General features: G+C 41.0%; 1 protein-coding gene across 1 annotated transcript in view; it reads right to left on the reverse strand.

Moving 5' to 3' along the window:
- Nucleotides 1-3,832: 3,832 nt before the first annotated feature.
- Nucleotides 3,833-20,024, reverse strand: part of LOC129862897 (LHFPL tetraspan subfamily member 6 protein-like) — a 60,005-nt gene continuing 43,813 nt past the window's right edge. Inside the window, exons 3-4 of the mRNA XM_055934983.1 lie at nucleotides 6,088-6,186; nucleotides 3,833-5,890 (exon numbers count right to left, since the gene is read on the reverse strand). Coding sequence (XP_055790958.1) covers nucleotides 5,772-5,890; nucleotides 6,088-6,186 — 218 coding nt within the window. The 3' untranslated portion in view covers nucleotides 3,833-5,771. The remainder of the gene's footprint in view (nucleotides 5,891-6,087; nucleotides 6,187-20,024) is intronic.

The raw sequence follows: 20,024 nt of genomic DNA on the forward strand, positions 1-20,024 counted from the left end.
TATCTGTATTTTTTATAACTGTATTGTTGGTTAGGGACTCGTAAGTAAACATTTCCCTGTAAGCTCTACACCTGTTGTATTAGGCGCATGTGACTAATACAATTTGATTTGATTGATTTGATTTGTACAGCTCTGATTCAAAGTCTTTAAGGGGATCGGGACATTAGTGTGTCCTAACAGGATGAGGAGACAAAGTAGCCATTGATGGTTGTTGTTCTGGTGCCTGCCCAGGCTGTACAGCTAACTGGTCATTCTGGAGCAGTATCCTTCCTGTATGTCTGGCAGGGTATTCAGGGCTGTGTGGTGATCAGTTTCCAACTACAGCAGTTGGTTCCAGGCCCATTGACTAACTGGATGATGCTAGGATTCTCCAGTATTGGAATGGTTAGTTGTCTGGTTGTGAAGGAGAGTCTGTGAAAGTGCTGTCAATAAAACCTTGTTCACCCTGCAAGCATTCCAGGTGAAGCTGGTTGAGAGAATGCCATCGTGTGCAAAGCTGTCATCGAGGCAAAGGGTGGTTACTTTGAAGAATCTCAAATCTCAAATCTATTTTGATTTGTTTAACACTTTTTTGGTTAGTACATGATTCCATGTGTTTTTTTCATAGTTTTTATGTCTTCACTATTATTCTACAATGTAGAAAATAGTAAAAATAAAGAAAAACCCTGGAGTGAGTACGTATGTCAAAACATTTGACTGGTACTGTATAAAAAATATAAAATAATAATACTAATATATATATACATGTAACAGGGTTATATTGGTGATTCCCCTTGCCACTTTATTGTTAAGCCAATGGGTTTTTGGTTTTAGTTTTGTCTTGCCTTCACCTACTCAACATGGAATCTTATTGGCTGGTTTGCGTAGCTTGCTTACGAGGGGGAATGTTTCAGTTAGAATCATCCCAGTGAACAAGCACCAAACCAACGGTAAGTTGTTGGTTGCAAAGCACTGTACGTCAAAAGTGATTTTTATACTCCCAAGTGATGATTTAAATGTACAATTTATATCAACCGGTTTGTAAAAGTTATTCGAACATCACACATAAGATGCAGTGTTTATTGGAGAATATTGGTTGTGCATTTTGTTGTAAAGAATTCCCGCCAGTACTAGCTAGCAACTTACTGTGTCTGGTGGGGGGTTCATATATTTTGTACAGTGCGTGAGTGCAGAGTTGGATGGTGAGCCGTGCATTGCATGACGTGCAATTTTGTGCTGTTCCTATCAGGTACATTGTTGAAGATATTATATTGTATATTGTAATTGTTTTATTTTGGTAACTACATGCCCAGTGAACAAGCACCAAACCAACGTGCGTGAGTGCAGAGTTGGATGGTGAGCCGTGCATTGCATGACGTGCAATTTTGTGCTGTTCCTATCAGAATAAATCTCCATGACTGGTGCTACACGTTGGAGTTCGTGTCGAGGATTGATTGTACACAACGCAAGAAGAGTACTGTTACATACATTTACAACTGTAGCAATGATACATGTCCATTGGGGGGGTGGGGGCAATTTTACCAACACAATAAGATTCAACCTTGTGTAGTGTATTTTGTTTTGACGACATTTGGAAAGTTGACCAACAAATTTCCTGTTTCCATCAGGCCTGTCGTGATATTTTTTTATCCGCCATGTACTGTACTCGCAGTAAACGTTTGGATGGAAACTTGATTAGTGTGACCATTTACGGTATCTAGTTGTTGATTCTAAAGAGCAGAAATGTGTGTCTTACTACTCACAATCTTTCCAATGCCTAATTGGTCTGTGGGTGGAGATTTTTATGTTAAATGTGGCAAAATGTCCTGCATTCTACATATTCCTTCATATTCCTTTGGAAGTCAGGTAGGATGGCAGGTATTAGCTCTGGGTGGTTGGCTGTGATTACGGTCTGGAGCAGGCCCTCCAGGAGATATGGAGAGGGACAGAACCGGGGAGGGTGACCTCAGGTTAACTACAGGTTACTTAGAGGGTAGGTCATAGACTACGACTAAGAAGCGTTATGAGGGACGTAGCACAACTCCACACGCACATACATTTGAAGAGGATCCCTGGGCTTTGATGGAAAGTAAAGGGGTTGCAGAAGGAGGTGGAGCTGGTCGAGCATGGTGCACAAAGACCACTATCTCACAATCAATCTCAGCCACCATACACAATGACATATAGCATCTTTGTATAAGTTTGTCCATTTTAAGAGGCCTCTTTTTTTGCCATAGATGGCATATGTCCATAACTGCACCCGCTGATTTGGCCTCGTCATTATTGGATTGCTCCTCAAGCGGCCATGACAGAAGCCAAACGTGAATTGGCTTGGGGGTGTGGTTTGATGTGGGTGTTCTTGAGTGTGTCCTTGCCACCTCCAAGACCCAGGAGTAGAGATCAACACCAGGACAAAATGGAGTGTTAAAAAAATATGTTGTTATAGTTTACTCATGTTCTCTGTACCAGACAACACAGTGCCTAACACAGTGGTTCTTAACCTGGGTTCGATCGAACCCCAGGGTTTTTTTTTTTTGTGTCTCTGAACTGGTTATCAACTGGTTATCAATATATAGTTTATCGATGACGAGAGCTACTCGTTTCCCTTTTAATCTATTTTCTTTGAAAATTGGATATAGAACTTTACGCCGTTCTGCAATTTCCTTCGGGAACTGATTATTCATGCCAATTTTGGTCCCAGCAAATATTTTACCCAGGCTTTTAACCATTATTTTATCTTTAAAGGAAGCAAATTTGCCAACGATTGGGCGTTCATATCTTTGCCCTCTCTGTACAGAGATCTTAGTTGCACATTTTACATCTAACTAAGACGCTTGGTGCAGTATTTCTCAAGTGAAAAAGATTACATAAAAATGATTTGTCTCTTGTTGAATGACAACAAACACTTAATTGAACAATCCCTACTATTGAAGAATCTCTACCGTTGACCAATCACCAAGGAAGGGGCGTAGACTTTGGTGATCGACTTTGGCTTGCCTCGAGAATTTTTGGGGTGTGCACGAACAAAAAAACCTTGCCGAAGACCAAATGAACAAAAACGTCACAAAATGTTGTCATAATATATACATGAACTGTTCCTAACTGTTTCGGATGGGAAGCATGCGGATGCCTTACGGGTCTGGCAGTGGACCAATGACATTTGGAATTGGTGTGTGTGTGTTAACCCTGACTAATGATTTACCTCCAGCAGCATCTGTTGACAGGTTAACTCCCCTCCCTCCTTGCTATTCTGTTCATAGTCAATCCTGATGGGTTTTAAAACCCAAATAACAGTCAGGTATTGTCGTTTGAGCTGACCATCAATAAAGATAAACACGACAGATGGTTTTAACACAGATTAACCAAGCATAGCAACTCTCTAGAGACAGCAGGAGGGGTAGAGATACTCTTTAATGATCGGCTACGAAAAGCCAACTGACATTTACTCCTGAGGTGCTGACCTGTTGCACCCTCTACAACCACTGTGATTATTATTATTTGACCCTGCTGTTCATCTATGAACATTTGAACATCTTAGCCATGTTCCGTTATAATCTCCACCCGGCACAGCCAGAAGAGGACTGGTCTCCCCTCAGAGCCTGGTTCCTCTCTAGGTTTCTTCCTAGGTTCCAGCCTTTCTAGGGAGTTTTTCCTAGCCCCCGTGCTTCTACACCTGCACTGCTTGCTGTTTGGGGTTTTAGGCTGCGTTTCTGTACAGCACTTTGTGACATCAGCTGATGTAAGAAGGGCCTTATAAATACGTTTAATTGATTGATTGATTGATTCAACAATAATCTGAACAGATGAGAAACAAATTGCTGTTAAGGTTTCAAGAAAGACCAATAGTCTCATGCCAAGTACTTCAACTCAGTGGGGCTATAGTTTTAGAACCTCCACTTCTGAAAGGTTTGTGAACATTTATTAACAAATTATTTACAGGGTCAAATAAGACAATCTATTGTGTTTCATTCAAATGTAATGTTAGATAATAGAATATACTGTACATCAAACACACACAAAAACACAAACATATGACAGACATACACGATTAGGGACTTCAACATTCCCTGTTTATAGCTATACTGTAAATAGTTACTGACATGATAACAGTTAAAAATGATTGCAAGATACCAGTAAGAGTTGATATATTTAAAGGGGGGCTGAACTTTTGGCCTCGTTATTCGGCTTGGCCATTAAGAAATGCAGCGGTCATGACTGAAGCCAAACAAGAGTTGTTTTGGAGTGGTGGTTTAATGTGGGTGTCTCATGTGTGTATAATCACTCTGCCAAAACAGTACACAGTTAGTCACTCAACCTTCTAGATAACTTGAAACAGTCTAACCAGGTATTGAAGTCTAGGCTAGCTAGTGCTAGCAAACGTATTTCACCAATTAGCTTCAGCCCACTGGTGTACCACAGTGACAAAGTTTGTTTGACATTGGATAGCCTATCTCTGGCTCTAGTTAGGGACAAATAAATGACACAATGTATGGTTCAATATTGTCATGTTGCACATCTTTTTTAGCTTTAAATATTGCTTTAAATATTTGTACATGAATTTCTCTAATTTATAGTTGGTTTGAGATTTTTAAGTCATTGAAATGTGTAGCTATTGACCTTTTAAAACATTGTCCCATGTACATTGTGTCATTTACTGATGGTCCCTAACTAGCCCCATAGGGATATTGATTGTCAAACCAAATTGACCATTGTATCAGGTTGTGTGCAGCTGCGCTCCAAATGGATGATTACATGGGTGCTGCCAGCTGTGGGCAGGATTTAAATAAACCCAACCCAAGGAAAACTCTTACGGTACCCTTCATTATGTGACATATCATTTTTTCCTATAATCTTGCAAATCTCCCTTTTGGACAAGACTGACTTTATGACCAAAATTATCCTATTTACACTTTGTAGTACATTTTGACGCTACAATAAATGTTTGGGACTCATATCGATGCCACGAGAATTTGCTTTTGACGGGCCTTTATGGGTCTTTAAGGCAATACTAGGCCAATGTGGGGGTACATAACATATTTATTAAATACAGGATGTAAAATACAATAACAAAGTAATATCAACAGTATAGTAATTTAATATCTCTTTACCACTGATTGTGCCACTCAGTTACCACAAAGTTATAGTACAGGGACATGACAGAATAGAATAGAGGAGGAATAGAGAAGCAACCATACAAACCAAGGAAAATAGAGAAACAGTTTGTATTCATTGACAGCAAGAACAACACGTATGCAGACTCCACTCTTTTGAAGTGCTCTGTTGGACAACGGAGTGTAATTGCGAATGTGTTGCATTGTGTTGTATTCTTTTCTGCCTCAGTATCAAATGCACCACAAGGTGGCCCGCTCGTCTACTCTGCTTCACTTATGATGACAGAGTGCATAACTAGCCTATGGCATACAGGCCGTGTTCAAGAGCATCAAAATTGTGATGTTCCATGGGTAAATTGTGACTGACTGAACTACAAATAATATTTGAGTAGTTATTTATGATGGTGATTTGTAGATCAGTCTCGACTCGCCTTTAAAGTCAGCTGCAATGTCGAATGCGCCCACAGACTCTGTCCCCCTGATATTCTCCTTTGCTCTGAGTCTCTTCAATTGCCAGTGATGACAGGTGTTGGGGGTGTTGGGGGAGGTGGTCATCATGGTCTCTGTGGCTGTCCCGCCTTGATGACATCAGTAGGGGTACTGCTTCTGTCTCTTCCCAGCGAAGCAGGCCATCCAGGTGCATAACATCATGGTCTCTGTGGCTGTCCCGCCTTGATGACATCAGTAGGGGTACTGCTTCTGTCTCTTCCCAGCGAAGCAGGCCATCCAGGTGCATAACATCATGGCTGCTGCTGCCCCTGCTCCGGTACAGTAGAACGCCCAGCCAATCTCACAAGAACCTGGACACACACAGAGATGCAGACACAGACACAAACACACACACACACACACATACACACACACAGTGAATTAGAATCAGAGCCAACATACCATAATGAGCTGTGACCAATTTGAATGACTTGTTGATTATCAACGTGTGACTTGCATATGATGGTGTTCTTGTGTGGATGTGACTGTACAGATGTTTGATCCATACCAAGCTCAAACTGGTTGGATCTGTTGCTGCAGGTCTGTCGGACTTCGTCACTGTCCCAACCTAGAGGGTAGAGCGCACACCCCGACCCAATCAGCAACGCTGTACAGACAGAGAAAGAGAGAAAGAGAGAGACAGAGAGTGAAAGCGAGAGAGAGACAGAGAGAGACTCTTTAGAAATGCTTTACAGCATGCGTGTGCTAAGCTGAGCATAACAAACTCAGACAGTACATAATACAGTGAATAGTGCAGCCTGCATTATTCAAAACCATTTTTGATGTACTGAAGCTAGAAAGATACCACAAAAGTTAACATTCCTGAGATGGCACTTTCATCAAGAGCTTACATATGTCACCTCATTTTATCACCCTTCAGTTTGTAATGAGAAACCCGAGCTCCAGCAGACACACGTACACACACACACACACACACGCACACGCTGGGTTCCCATCATCATCCCTCTCCCCTGGGAACTCTCTCGCTCATTGATCTCATTCACTGACCTGTAACCTTAAGTTAATCATATTTTAAACTTCCATCTCAATGCTGACTGTCCCTTTAAACCCTCACTTCATGCAGTAACATTGAGTCTTTATCTGGGCAGGCAGGTGTACTGTATACAGCCTACACCCCTTAGAATAGTCTTGGAAAGAGAACTGCTCGACGACTCGCGAGAACAGCTGCCCTCTCGGCAGTGAGTGTGTTCAAACGTCAAGCCCTTGCTGTTTCCAAGACAGAGTTCCTACCGACAGCACACTGATCTCAGTATAGAACAGATGGCACGCTGTCGACAGCCCTCCTCTGTCTGAGTCGCTCGACCGTACAACCAAACCTTCAAAATGTTCAGTAATTTTTATTTTATTTGACCTTTATTTAAGCAGGTAGGCTAGTTGAGAACAAGTTCTCATTTACGACTGCGACCTTGACAAGAATAAAGCAAAGCAATTCAACAACACAGAGGAATAACATGGAATAAACAATACAATAATACAGTAATACAGATGAAGAAAATCTAAAAACAGTGTGTGCAAATGAGATAAGATAAGGGAGGTAGTAAGGCAATAAATAGGCCACGGTAGTGAAGTAATTACAATATACCAATTAGACACTGGAGTGACTGATGTGCAGAAGATGAATGTGCAAGTAGAGATACTGGGGTGCAAAGGAGCAACATAAATAAATAAATACAGTATGGGGATGAGGTAGTTGGATGGGGTATTCTGCAGATGGGCTATGTACAGGCGCAGTGATCTGTGAGCTGCTCTGACAGCTGGTGCTTAAAGCTAGTGAGGGAGATATGAGTCTCCAGCTTCAGTGATTTTTGCAGTTCGTTCCAATCATTGGCAGCAGAGAACTATTCGATGCTATTCTCTATTCGATGCTAGTGCAGCACGCCACAGGATGTTTTTGTGCTGGTCGAAGGCAGTCAGGTCTGGAGTGAACCAAGGGCAGTCAGGTCTGGGCTATATCTGTTCTTAGTTTTACATTTTTTGAAAGGGGCATGCTTATTTAAGATGGTGAGGAACTTACTTTTAAAGAGCAACCAGGCATCCTCTACTGACGAAATGAGGTCAAAATCCTTCCAGGATACCCGTGCCAGGTTGATTAGAAAGGCTGTGTTTTAGGGAGCGTTTGACAGTGATGAGGGATGGTCGATTGACCGCGGGCCCATAACGGATGCAGGTAATGAGGCAGTGATCGCTGAGATCCTGATTGAAAACAGCAGTGGTGTATTTGGAGGCAAGTTGGTCAGGATAATATCTACGCCGGTGCCCATGTTTACAGATTTAGGTTTGTATCTGGTGGGTTCCTTGATGATTTGTGTGAGATTGAGGGCATCAAGCTTAGATTGTAGGACGGCCGGGGTGTTAAGCATATCCCAGTTTATGTCACCTAACAGAACTAACTCTGAAGATAGATGGAGGGCAATCAATTCACATATGGTGTCCAGGGCACAGCTGGGAGCTGAGGGGGGGTCTATAACATGCGGCAACAGTGAGGGACGTATTTCTGGAATGAGTAAGGCCTATTAAACTGTTACAAATTTAGTCTATAGCCTATTAACCTCTAACGCCTCACAAACCCGGATCCGGGAGCACCCCCATCAAAAAAGCTGACTAGCATAGCCTAGCCTAAAGCCACAGGGATATCATATAATAAAATGTTCATGAAATCACAAGTCCAAGACACCAAATGAAAGATACACATCTTGTGAATTCAGCCAACATGTCCGATTTTTAAAATGTTTTACAGGGAAGACACAATATGTAAATCTATTAGCTAACCACGTTAGCAAAAGACACCACTTTTTTTACTCCAACAGTTTTTTACTCCATCAGTAGCTATCACAAATTGGACCAAATAAAGATATAAATAGCCACTAACCAAGAAACAACTTCATCAGATGACAGTCTGATAACATATTTATTGTATAGCATATGTTTTGATAGAAAAATTTGCATATTTCAGGTATAAATCATAGTTTACATTGCAGTTACAGTCAGAAATTGCACCGAAAGCAGCCATAAAACTTACAGACACCAACGTCAAATACCTAATTACTCATCATAAAACATTTTTGAAAAATACATAGTGTACAGCAAATGAAAGACAGGCATCTTGTGATTCCAACCAATATTTCTGATTTATTAAGTGTTTTACAGCGGAAAGAAAATGTAGCGTTATATTAGCTTAGCACAATAGCCAGAAACACTTGGGCGCCGGCGACTACGACAGATATATGAAATAACATCATAAAATGGGTCTTACTTTTGCTGATCTTCCATCAGAATGTTGGACAAGGTGTCCTTTGTCCAGAACAGTCGTTGTTTGGATTCAGAACGGACACTTTCCTTTTTCATTTAGCAAGCGCGCTAGCCGGGTGGCACGACACTCTCCATGTCAACAAACGGAAGAGAACGGAACACGGCAAAACTCCCGAAAAAATGTCAATAATCTGATGAAACCATATTGAAAAAACATACTTTACGATGATATGGTGACATGTATCAAATAAAATCAAAGCCGGAGATTGTAGTCGCCTATAACGGCAGCTAAACAAAAGGCAATCTGACTGTCCAGCTCGCGCTCTTCAGAGTACCGAAAATGGTTGACACGTCATTCCAAGATGATGTGTTCCATCTCAGACCAAGATAATCAACTAATTTCTTCTCTCACAGCCTCTTGACACCCAGAGGAAGGTGTATGACGTGCATGTATACTAATAAGTGGACCGGAAAGGAAATCACACTACAAACTATCACCCTCAGGCACTTAAGGAAATCAGGAATGTCATGGATATATTGGAATTAGTGGATATATGGAGACTTAAATACCCTGACCTAGTGAGATATACATGGCGGAGGCTTAATCAAGCTAGTCGCCTTGACTACTTTCTTATATCATTCTCTCTGGCACCAAAATTTTAAAAGTGTTTGATAGGGGACAGAATGCGGTCGGACCATCACATAATTGGCATATATATTACTCTTACTGAATTTCCACGTGGGCGAGGATATTGGAAATTTAATCAAAGCCTACTAGATGATAAATTGTTTAGAACTAGGACAGAAGAATTTATAACTGACTTTTTTAGACATAACATAGGTACAGCAGATCCCCATATTGTATGGGACACTTTTAAGTGTGCCTTTAGAGGCCATGCAATTCAGTACTCATCTATAAAACAAAAGCAATTTCGATCAAAGTCCATATTAACAAAGGAAATTGAAGGACTAACAGTACAGTTAGATAACAATAAAAACGGTACCATAGAGGCACAGAATAAGTTAGAGGAAAAACAAAAAGAAATGGAGGAACTTATTCAAGAAAGATCCAGTGTAATATATTACAAAAATAAAGCGAACTGGATGGAATATGGGGAAAAATGCACCAAATTCTTTTTCAATCTTCAATATAGAAATGCTACCAAAAAAAACGTATTAAAACTTGTTACAAATGATGGAGTCACGCATGATTCACCAAATGATATTTTGAAAGAGGAAGTAAAGTACTTTAAGAATATATTTTCATTTCAGGCTCCTCCATCTCCACTAACTGAAACTAATTGTATGGATTTTTTCCCTAATAATAATGTAAAATTAACATCTGTACAGAAAGACTCATGTGAAGGCCTAATTACAGAGGAGGAACTACTTGATGCAATTGGGGCCTTTAAGGATGGGAAAACTCCAGGACTGGATGGCATACCAGTGGAAGTATACAATTTTTTTTTGATATACTCAAAGGACCATTATTAGCTTGTTTTAACCACTCCTATATAAATGATAGATTATCAGACACGCAACAAGAAGGTGTGATATCATTATTACTGAAACAGGACCCAAGTGGTATATATAAAGATCCAGTCCATTTAAAAAATTGGAGACCTCTTACACTTCAGTGTTGGGATGCAAAAATCCTAGCAAAATGCTTGGCGCATAGAATAAAAAAAGTTTTGTCAGATATTATTCATCCTAATCAGACAGGTTTTTTACATGGACGATACATTGGAGATATTATAAGGCAAGTACTGGAAACAATAGAACACTATGAAATATCGGGGACACCAGGCCTGGTTTTCATAGCTGATTTTGAAAAGGCTTTTGATAAAGTACGACTGGAGTTTATATATAAATGCCTAGAATATTTCAATTTTGGGGAATCTCTTATAAAATGGGTAAAAATTATGTATAGTACCCCTAGGTGTAAAATAGTAAATAATGGCTACATCTCAGAAAGTTTTAAACTATCTAGAGGAGTAAAACAAGGTTGTCCACTATCGGCATATCTATTTATTATTGCCATCGAAATGTTAGCTGTTAAAATTAGATCAAACATTAATATTAAGGGATTAGAAATCCAGGGCCTAAAAACTAAGGTGTCATTGTACGCTGATGATTCATGTTTTCTTTTAAAACCACAACTAGAATCTCTCCACGGCCTCTTAGAGGATCTAGATACATTTGCTATCCTCTCTGGATTAAAACCAAATTATGATAAATGTACCATATTACATATTGGATCACTAAAAAATACACATTTTACATTGCCATGTAGTTTACCAATTAAATGGTCTGACGGTGATGTGGACATACTCGGTATACAAATCCCAAAAGAAAGAAATTATCTCACTCCAATACATTTTTATAGAAAGTTAGCAAAAATAGATAAGATCTTGCTACCATGGAAAGGAAAATACCTGTCTATTTGTGGGAAAATCACCCTGATTAACTCTTTAATCATATCACAGTTTACCTATTTGCTTATGGTTTTGCCTACACCTAGTGACCTGCTTTTTAAATTATATGAACAAAAAATATTCAATTTTATTTGGAACGGCAAGCCATATAAAATTAAAAGGGCCTATTTATATAACGAATATGAATTCGGAGGGCAGAAATTATTAAATATTAAAGCATTAGACCTCTCACTAAAGGCATCAGTCATACAAAAGTTATACTTAAATCCAAACTGGTTCTCTAGTAGATTGGTACGAATGTCTCATCCTATGTACAAGAAGGGCCTTTTTCCCTTTATTCAGATTACACCTGCTCACTTTCGGTTGCTTGAAAAGGAAATAATCTCCAAAATATCTTTATTTTTTAAACAAGCCTTAGAAAGTTGGTTGCAATTTCAGTTTAATCCACCTGAAAGGACGGAACAAATAGTACAACAAATCTTGTGGTTAAATTCAAATATAGTAATTGATAAAAAAACTGTATTTATCGAAGAAATGTTTAAAAAAGGTATAATTTTTGTGAATGATATCATAAATAGGACTGGTGGAGTAATGTCACACATGCAGCTAACACAGACATATGGAAATGTCTGCTCTACCCAAAATTACAACCAATTAATTGCAGCATTACCACAAAAATGGAAGAGGCAGGTGGAAGGGGATAAAAGTAAGGAACTTGTATGTCGGCCTTATATTAAAGAACATAAATGGTTAAAAAAAAGTGTGATAAATAAAAACATATACCAATTTCATTTAAGGACCAAAAAACTTACAGCTGTGCCATATAAATTGCAAAATAGTTGGGAAGAGATTTTCGATGTACCCATTCCATGGCACATGGTTTATGAATTGATACGCAAAACAACGCCGGATTCAAAACTTCGAATTTTTCAATTTAAATTATTGTACAAAATTCTTGCAACTAATAGAATGTTATATATATGGGGGATACAATCTTCCCAGCTCTGTAGATTCTGCTGTGAGGAGGCAGAGTCATTAGACCATTTATTTTGGTATTGTCCGCATGTAGCTCGTTTTTGGTCACAGGTCCAGGAATGGTTGAAGAATTGCAACATTTGCGTAGAACTAACGCTACAGATAGCAATACTGGGGGATTTGAAAAGCCATAGTCAATCAATCAATAATATAATAATTATTTTAGCAAAAATGTTTATTTTTAATTTACAATCCGTGGAAGCTATGAGAATAGGAAGATTCAAATCTTTTGTGAAGCATCACAGCACAGTTGAAAAATATATGGCAAATAAAAAACCGAAATGGATGATGTTGGAAGATAGATGGGAAAGGTTGAGTGGAGCTGAAGGGTGGGACTAATAACAAGATAAACAATGTAGGGCATACGGGATCTGTGAAATGTGTATAGGTGCGGAGCTATTGTGAAATAGCACAGTTACAAGTGGAAATCAAACTGGATGGACAACAGAAATAGAGGAAGGACTAAGAACAAACAAGAGAGAACTATTATAAAGTAGACTGTGTCTGTAAAATGTGTATAAGATGTATAAATTGAAGGTAAAAACAGAAATATTTATCAGTTTACTCCAATTGGGGGATCGGTGGTAGGGTTTGCGGGGAATAATAATAAAGGTATACTCTTTAAAAAAAGTATGTATGTCTATGTAGGTATGTGTATGTATATATGTGTATATGTATGCATACGTGAATGGATATATATATTTACCCCCAAAAATATGGGGGATTGGAAATGATGCAGACAATTACATTGGAAGCAACATTCTTTCCGCAGTATTAAGCTGATCCACCCCCCCCCCCAAAAAAAATAAATAAATAAAAAATAAGTATTGTGCCCATTTATAGGCAGGAAGAAGAACAGAGCATCGATTTCAGACTTTCCACTTCCTGGTCAGGAGGTTTGTGACAAATGAGTTCTGTTTGACTCACAGATATAATTCAAACGGTTTTAGAAACTAGAGAGTGTTTTCTATCCAATAGTAATAATAATATGCATATTGTACGAGCAAGAATTGAGTACGAGGCCATTTGAAATGGGCACATTTTATCTGGCTACTCAATACTGCCCCTTGCAGCCCAAACAGGTTAAATGTTTTACTTTTTTAATTTAACCTTTATTTAACTAGGCAGTTAAGAACAAATTCTTATTTACAATGACGGCCTAGTAACAGTGGGTTAACTGCCTTGTTCTGGCCAGGTGACCTCCTTGTTCAGGGGCAGAACGACAGATTTTTACCATGTCAGTATGTTCCGGTAAGCCTCAGAGAACAACATCGACCTATAACGCTGACTCGGTGAGTGCATTTATAAAGAAGTGCATTGGAGATGTTGACCCACTGTGACTATTAAAACCTACCCTAACTAGAAACGGTGGATGGATGGCGGTATTCGCGCAAAACTGAAAGAGCGATCAACCGCATTTAACCATGGAAAGAGGTCTGGGAATTTGTCTGAATATAAACCATGTAGCTATTCCCTCCGCAAGGCAATCAAACAAGCAAAATGCCAGTACAGGGACAAGGTGGAGTCGCAATTCAACGGCTCAGACACGAGACGCATGTGGCAGGGTCTACAGAAAATCACGGACTACAAAAAGAAAACCAGCCATGTGGCGGACACCGATGTCACACTTCCAGACAAACTAAACACATTCTTTGCCCGCGGTGAGGATTATACAGTGCCACAATCGCCGCCGCTAACAAGGACTCCCCCCCCCCCCCCCTCCTTCTCTGTGGCTGACGTGAGTAAAACATTTAAACATGTTAACCCTCGCAGGGCTGCTGGCCCAGACGGCATCCCTAGCCACGTCCTCAAAGCATGCGCAGACCAGCTGACTGGTGTGTTTACGGACATATTCAATCGCCCCCTATCCCAGTCTGCTGTCCCCACTTGCTTCAAGATGTCCACCATTATTCCTGTACCAAGATAGCAAAGATAACTGAACTAAATGACTACCGCCCCGTTGCACTCATTTCTGTCATCATGAAGTGCTTTGAGAAACTAGTAAAGGATCATATCAGCTCCACCTTACCGGACACCCTAGACCCACTTCAGTTTGCATACCGCCCCAACAGGTCCACAGATGACGCAATCACCATCACATTGCACACTGCCCTATCCTTTCTGGACAAAAGGAATACCTATGTAAGAATGCTGTTCATTGACTACAGCTCAGCATTCAACACCATAGTACCCTCCAAGCTCATCATCAAGCTGGAGGCCCTGGGTCTCAACCCAGCCCGGTCCTGGACTTTCTGACAGGACGACCCCAGGTGGTGAAGGTAGGAAACAACATCTCCTCTTCGCTGACCCTCAACACTAGGGCCCCACAAGGATGCGTGCTCATCCCCCTCCTGTACTCCCTGTTCACCCATGACTACGTGGCCATGCACACCTCCAACTCAATCATCAAGTTTGCAGACGACACTACAGTGGATGCTTGATTACCAACAACGACGAGACAGCCAACAGGGAGGAGATAAGGGCACTCGGAGTGTGGTGTCAGGGAAACAACCTCTCACTCAATGTCAACAAAACAAAGGAGATGATCGTGGACTTCAGGAAACAGCAGAGGGAGCACCCCCTATCCACATCGAAGGGACAGCAGTGGAGAAGATGGGAAGTTTTAAGTTCCTCGGCGTACACATCTCACGCAAACTGACATGGTTCACTCACACAGGCAGTGTGGTGAAGAAGGCGCAACAGCACCTCTTCAACCTCAGGAGGCTGAAGAAATTTGGCTTGTCACCAAAAACAAACTTTTACAGATGCACAATCGAGAGCATCCTGTCGGGCTGCATCACCGCCTGGTACGGCAACTACTCTGCCCACAACCGCAAGGCTCTCCAGAGGGTAGTGAGGTCTGCCCAACGCATCACTGGGGACAAACTACCTGCTCTCCATGACACGTACAGCTCCCGATGTCACAGGAAGGCCAAAAAGATCATCAAGGACAACAACCCCCCGAGCCACTGCCTGTTTACACCGCTACCATCCAGAAGGCGAGATCAGTAAAGGTGCATCAAAGCCGGGACCGAGAGACTGAAAAACAGCTTATATCTCAAGGCCATCAGACTGTTAAACAGCCATCACTAACTCAGAGAGGCTGCTGCCTACATTGAGACCCAATCACTGGCCACTTTAATAAATGGATCACTAGTCACTTTAAACAATGCCATGCCAAATAATGCCACTTTAATAATGTTTACATATCTTACATTACTCATATCACATGTATATACTGTATTTTATACCATCAATTGCACCTTGCCTATGCCGCTCGGCCATCGCTCATCCATATACTTACATGTACATATTCTCATTCACCCCTTTAGCCTCTCTTTGGGTAGGGGGCAGTATTTTCACGTCCGGATGAAAAGCGTGCCCAGAGTAGACTGCCTGCTACTCAGGCCCAGATGCTAGGATATGCATATTATTGGATAGAAAACACTCTGAAGTTTCTAAAACTGTTTGAATGATGTCTGTGAGTATAACAGAACTCATATGGCAGGCAGAAACCTGAGAAAAATATCCAACCAGGAAGTTGGAAATCTGAGGTTTGTAGTTTTGCAACTCTTTGCTTATCCAAGATACAGTGGAAACGGGGTCATATTGCACTTCCTACGGCTTCCACTAGATGTCAACAGTCTTTAGAACCTTGTCTCAGGCTTCTACTGTGAAGTGGGGGCGAATGAGAGGGGAATGAGTCAGAGGTCTGCCAGAGAGCCATGAGCTGACCAGGCGCGTTCATGTGAGAGAGTTAGCTTGTGTTTCATTGCATTTCTGAAGACAAAGGAATTCTCCGGTTGGAGCATTATTGAAGATTTATGTTCAAATCATCCTAAAGATTGATTCTATACATCGTTTGACATGTTAAACGCGCTAACAAAAATAAGTTATTCGGACATAAATGATGGACTTCATCGAACAAAACAAACATTTATTGTGGAACTGGGATTCCTGGGAGTGCATTCTGATAAAGATCATCAAAGGTAAGTGAATATTTATAATGCTATTCTGACATCTGTTGACTACACAACATGGCGGATATCTCTTTGGGTTGTGTTGGTCTCTGAGCGCTGTACTCAGATTATTGCATGGTGTGCTTTTTCTGTAAAGTTTAAAAAAAATCTGACACAGCGGTTGCATTAAGGAGAAGTGGATCTAAAATTCCATGGATAACAGTTGTATATTTTAGCAATGTTTATTATGAGTATTTATGTAAATTGATGTTGCTCTCTGCAAAATCACCGGATGTTTTGGAACTACTGAACATAACGCGCCAATGTAAACTCAGATTTTTGGATATAAATATGAACTTTACCGAACAAAACATACATGTATTGTGTAACATGAAGTCCTATGAGTGTCATCTGATGAAGATCATCAAAGGTTAGTGATTCATTTTATCTCTATTTCTGCTTTTTGTGACTCCTCTCTTTGTCTGGAAAAATGGCTGTGTTTTTCTGTGACCTAACATAATCGTTTGTTGTGCTTTCGTCGTAAAGCCTTTTTGAAATCGGACACTGTGGCTGGATTTACAACAAGTGTATCTTTAAAATGGTGTAAAATACTTATGTTTGAGGAATTTTAATTATGGGATTTCTGTTGTTTTGAATTTGGTGCCCTGCAGTTTCACTGGCTGTTGACAAGGTGAGACGCTACCGTCCCACGTACCCTAGAGAGGTTAGATTTGTGTGTTTAGGTAGTTGTTAGGGAATTGTTAGATTAGTTGTTAGATTTTACTGCTCTTTCGGAACTAGAAGCACAAGCATTTCGCTACACTCGCATTAACATCTGCTAACCATGTGTATGTGACCAATAACATTTGATTTGATTTGATTTAAAATACAGAACTGTTTTTGAACAAAACCAAACAGGGCAGAGGCACACAATGGCATGTTATTAGGTATAATGTAAACTACCGTAATAGCCTAACTCTTATGTTGTCTTGTGGATATATTTTAGAGAGTCATGGAGATTGAAGCCAGGCAAACACCCCACATATTCATCTTTGTGGACGAGGCTGGTTTCAACTTGGTCAAAACACGGTGGCGAGGAAGGAATGTGATTGGGAAAAGAGCCACAGTGGATGTCCCGGGCCAGAGGGGTGCCAACATCAATGTGTGCAGCAATATCCTCTGATGGATTGCTGTTACACAAACAGCTAATTGGGCCATACAACACCGAGCGTCTCATTTCATTCCTGGAGGACCTCAATGGAAGGGTTGTGCCAGGTGAGGAAAGAGATGCAGTGAGGCGAAATCGGCCAACGTTTGTAATTGTATGGGACAATGTGGCATTTCACCACTCCCGTGCAGTCACAGAGCGGGTTGCAGCCCATCCCAGGATGGTGTCACTTTTTCTCCCACCTTACTCTCCATTCCTCAACTCCATAGAGGAATTATTTTCCTCATGGAGGTGGAATGTTTATGACCACCATCCATATGATCAAATGTCCCTCCTGGATGCAATGAATTCTGGATGCCTGGACATATCTGCAGAAGATTGCCAGGGATGTACCAGGAATGCCAAGATATTCTTTCTTAGGTGTGTTGCCCAAGATGACATAAGATGTGATGTGGATGAGAACCTGTGGCAAAATGCAAAAGACAGGGTTGACTAGTATTGCTACTGTATCTGCAGATGGTGTATATACAAATGATTGTCTTTTGGAATCACTCAATGTCAAAAAATTACATAAAACATGCTGAAGCACATTGCATCATGTCTGATACATTCCTGTAACATATACTGCAGTGAATTCTAAACAGTAGAGGGGTGTCATTCTTGTTTAGTAAAGACATTTTACAAAAGAAAACAGTGTAATGCTACCTGTTGTTAGTGTTTTTTAGGTCATTGTTTTTAGGTCATTGTTTTATGAGTGACAAAGTCTGCTTGTTGGGTGACAACCTTTGCTAGTGTTATGGAAGAATGAGCTGATTTGAGACGTGCATGAAGTGTTTTGGTAGTTTTAGTGTATTTTGGATGTGAAATTAACTGCTGTGCCAAGCTGAAAGTTGGTTCGGAGAACTGTGTGAAGAGTTTTAAAAAAGTGGCCTAAATATTGAGAAATGGGTCCTAGCGATTGTAAAAAAAAAAACTGTAATTCTCTGGCTATGCGGCTCAAGAGATGTGCACCCACCCCCAACGGTCTATCATATGTGCGGGCAGAAAAATAGATGTTACAGCATGCAGCATAGAGAAGAAACAGATGTCTAGAACTGATAAATTGTCTCAATAATTGATTATTGAATGTTATCGGGTGGACACAGCTTTGTATAATAAAAACACACCCTCCACAGCTTGCCTCTGCTCAACAAACTAAAATTCCAGAACAAATTGTTTGGGGGGGATGCTGCAGTCCGCAAATGGTGCACGCTTATCTCCCTCGCGTCAAGTCATAATGACTTGACGGGCTGAGTCACTGGCTTACTGGTGTTCTTTCATGCCGTCACTAGGAGGGGTGCGCCACTTGAGTGGGTTGAGTCAATGATGTGATCTTCCTGTCCGGGTTGGCGCCCCCCCCCCCCCTTGGGTTGTGCCGTGGCGGAGATCTTCGTGGGCTATACTCGGCCTTGTCTCAGGATAGTAAGTTGGTGGTTGAAGATATCCCTCTAGTGGTGTGGGGGCTGTGCTTTGGAAAAGTGAGTGGGGTTATATCCTGCCTGTTTGGCCCTGTCCGGGGTATCATCGGATGGGGCCACAGTGTCTCCCGACCCCTCCTGTCTCAGCCTCCAGTATTTATACTGCAATAGTTTGTGTCGGGGGGCTAGGGTCAGTCTGTTATATCTGGAGTATTTCTCCTGTCTTATCCGGTGTCCTGTGTGAATTTAAGTATGCACTCTCTAATTCTCTCTCTTTTTTTTCTCTCGGAGGACCTGAGCCCTAGGACCATGCCTCAGGACTACCTGGCCTGATGACTCCTTGCTGTCCCCAATCCACCTGGTCGTGCTGCTGCTCTAGTTTCAACTGTTCTGCCGGCAGCTATGGAACCCTGACCTGTTCACTGGATGTGCTACCTTGTCCCAGACCTGCTGTTTTCAACTCTCTAGAGAGCAGTAGTGGTAGAGATACTCTGAATGATTGGCTATGAAAAGCCAACTATCATTTACTCCTGAGGTGCTGACCTGATGCACCCTCGACAACCACTGTGATTATTATTATTATTATTATTTGACCCTGCTGGTCATCTATGATGAATTGAACATCTTGGCCATGTACTGTTATAATCTCCACCCGGCACAGCCAGAAGATGACTGGTCTCCCCTCAGAGCCTGGTTTCTTCCTAGGTTCCAGCCTTTCTAGGGAGTTTTTCCTAGCCACCGTGCTTCTACACCTGCATTGCTTGCTGTTTTGGGTTTTAGGCTGGGTTTCTGTCCAGCGCTTTGTGACATCAGATGATGTAAGAAGGGCTTTCTAAATACATTTGATTGATTGATTGAGAAGAGTAGTTCACAATCTAGTCTGGTTGTGGCCGTAACTAGACCTCATTTCAAAGGTATGAAAAAAGTATCTTATTTGTATGCCTAGCAATCACAACGATACATTGTTTGAGACACACTTTTATAAGCCTCAGTCACAAACAGCTCCAATAAGCTCCAAAGATCTATGGTTGACTGTGTTAAACAGGATGCTAGTCTATTCCGAATCTACACACACACACACAAGCAGGCATGTGCCCAAACACATACAAACACACTCCGTC

The sequence above is a fragment of the Salvelinus fontinalis genome, chromosome 9 (genome assembly GCF_029448725.1).
Source record: "Salvelinus fontinalis isolate EN_2023a chromosome 9, ASM2944872v1, whole genome shotgun sequence".
NCBI classification, from domain to species: domain Eukaryota; kingdom Metazoa; phylum Chordata; class Actinopteri; order Salmoniformes; family Salmonidae; genus Salvelinus; species Salvelinus fontinalis.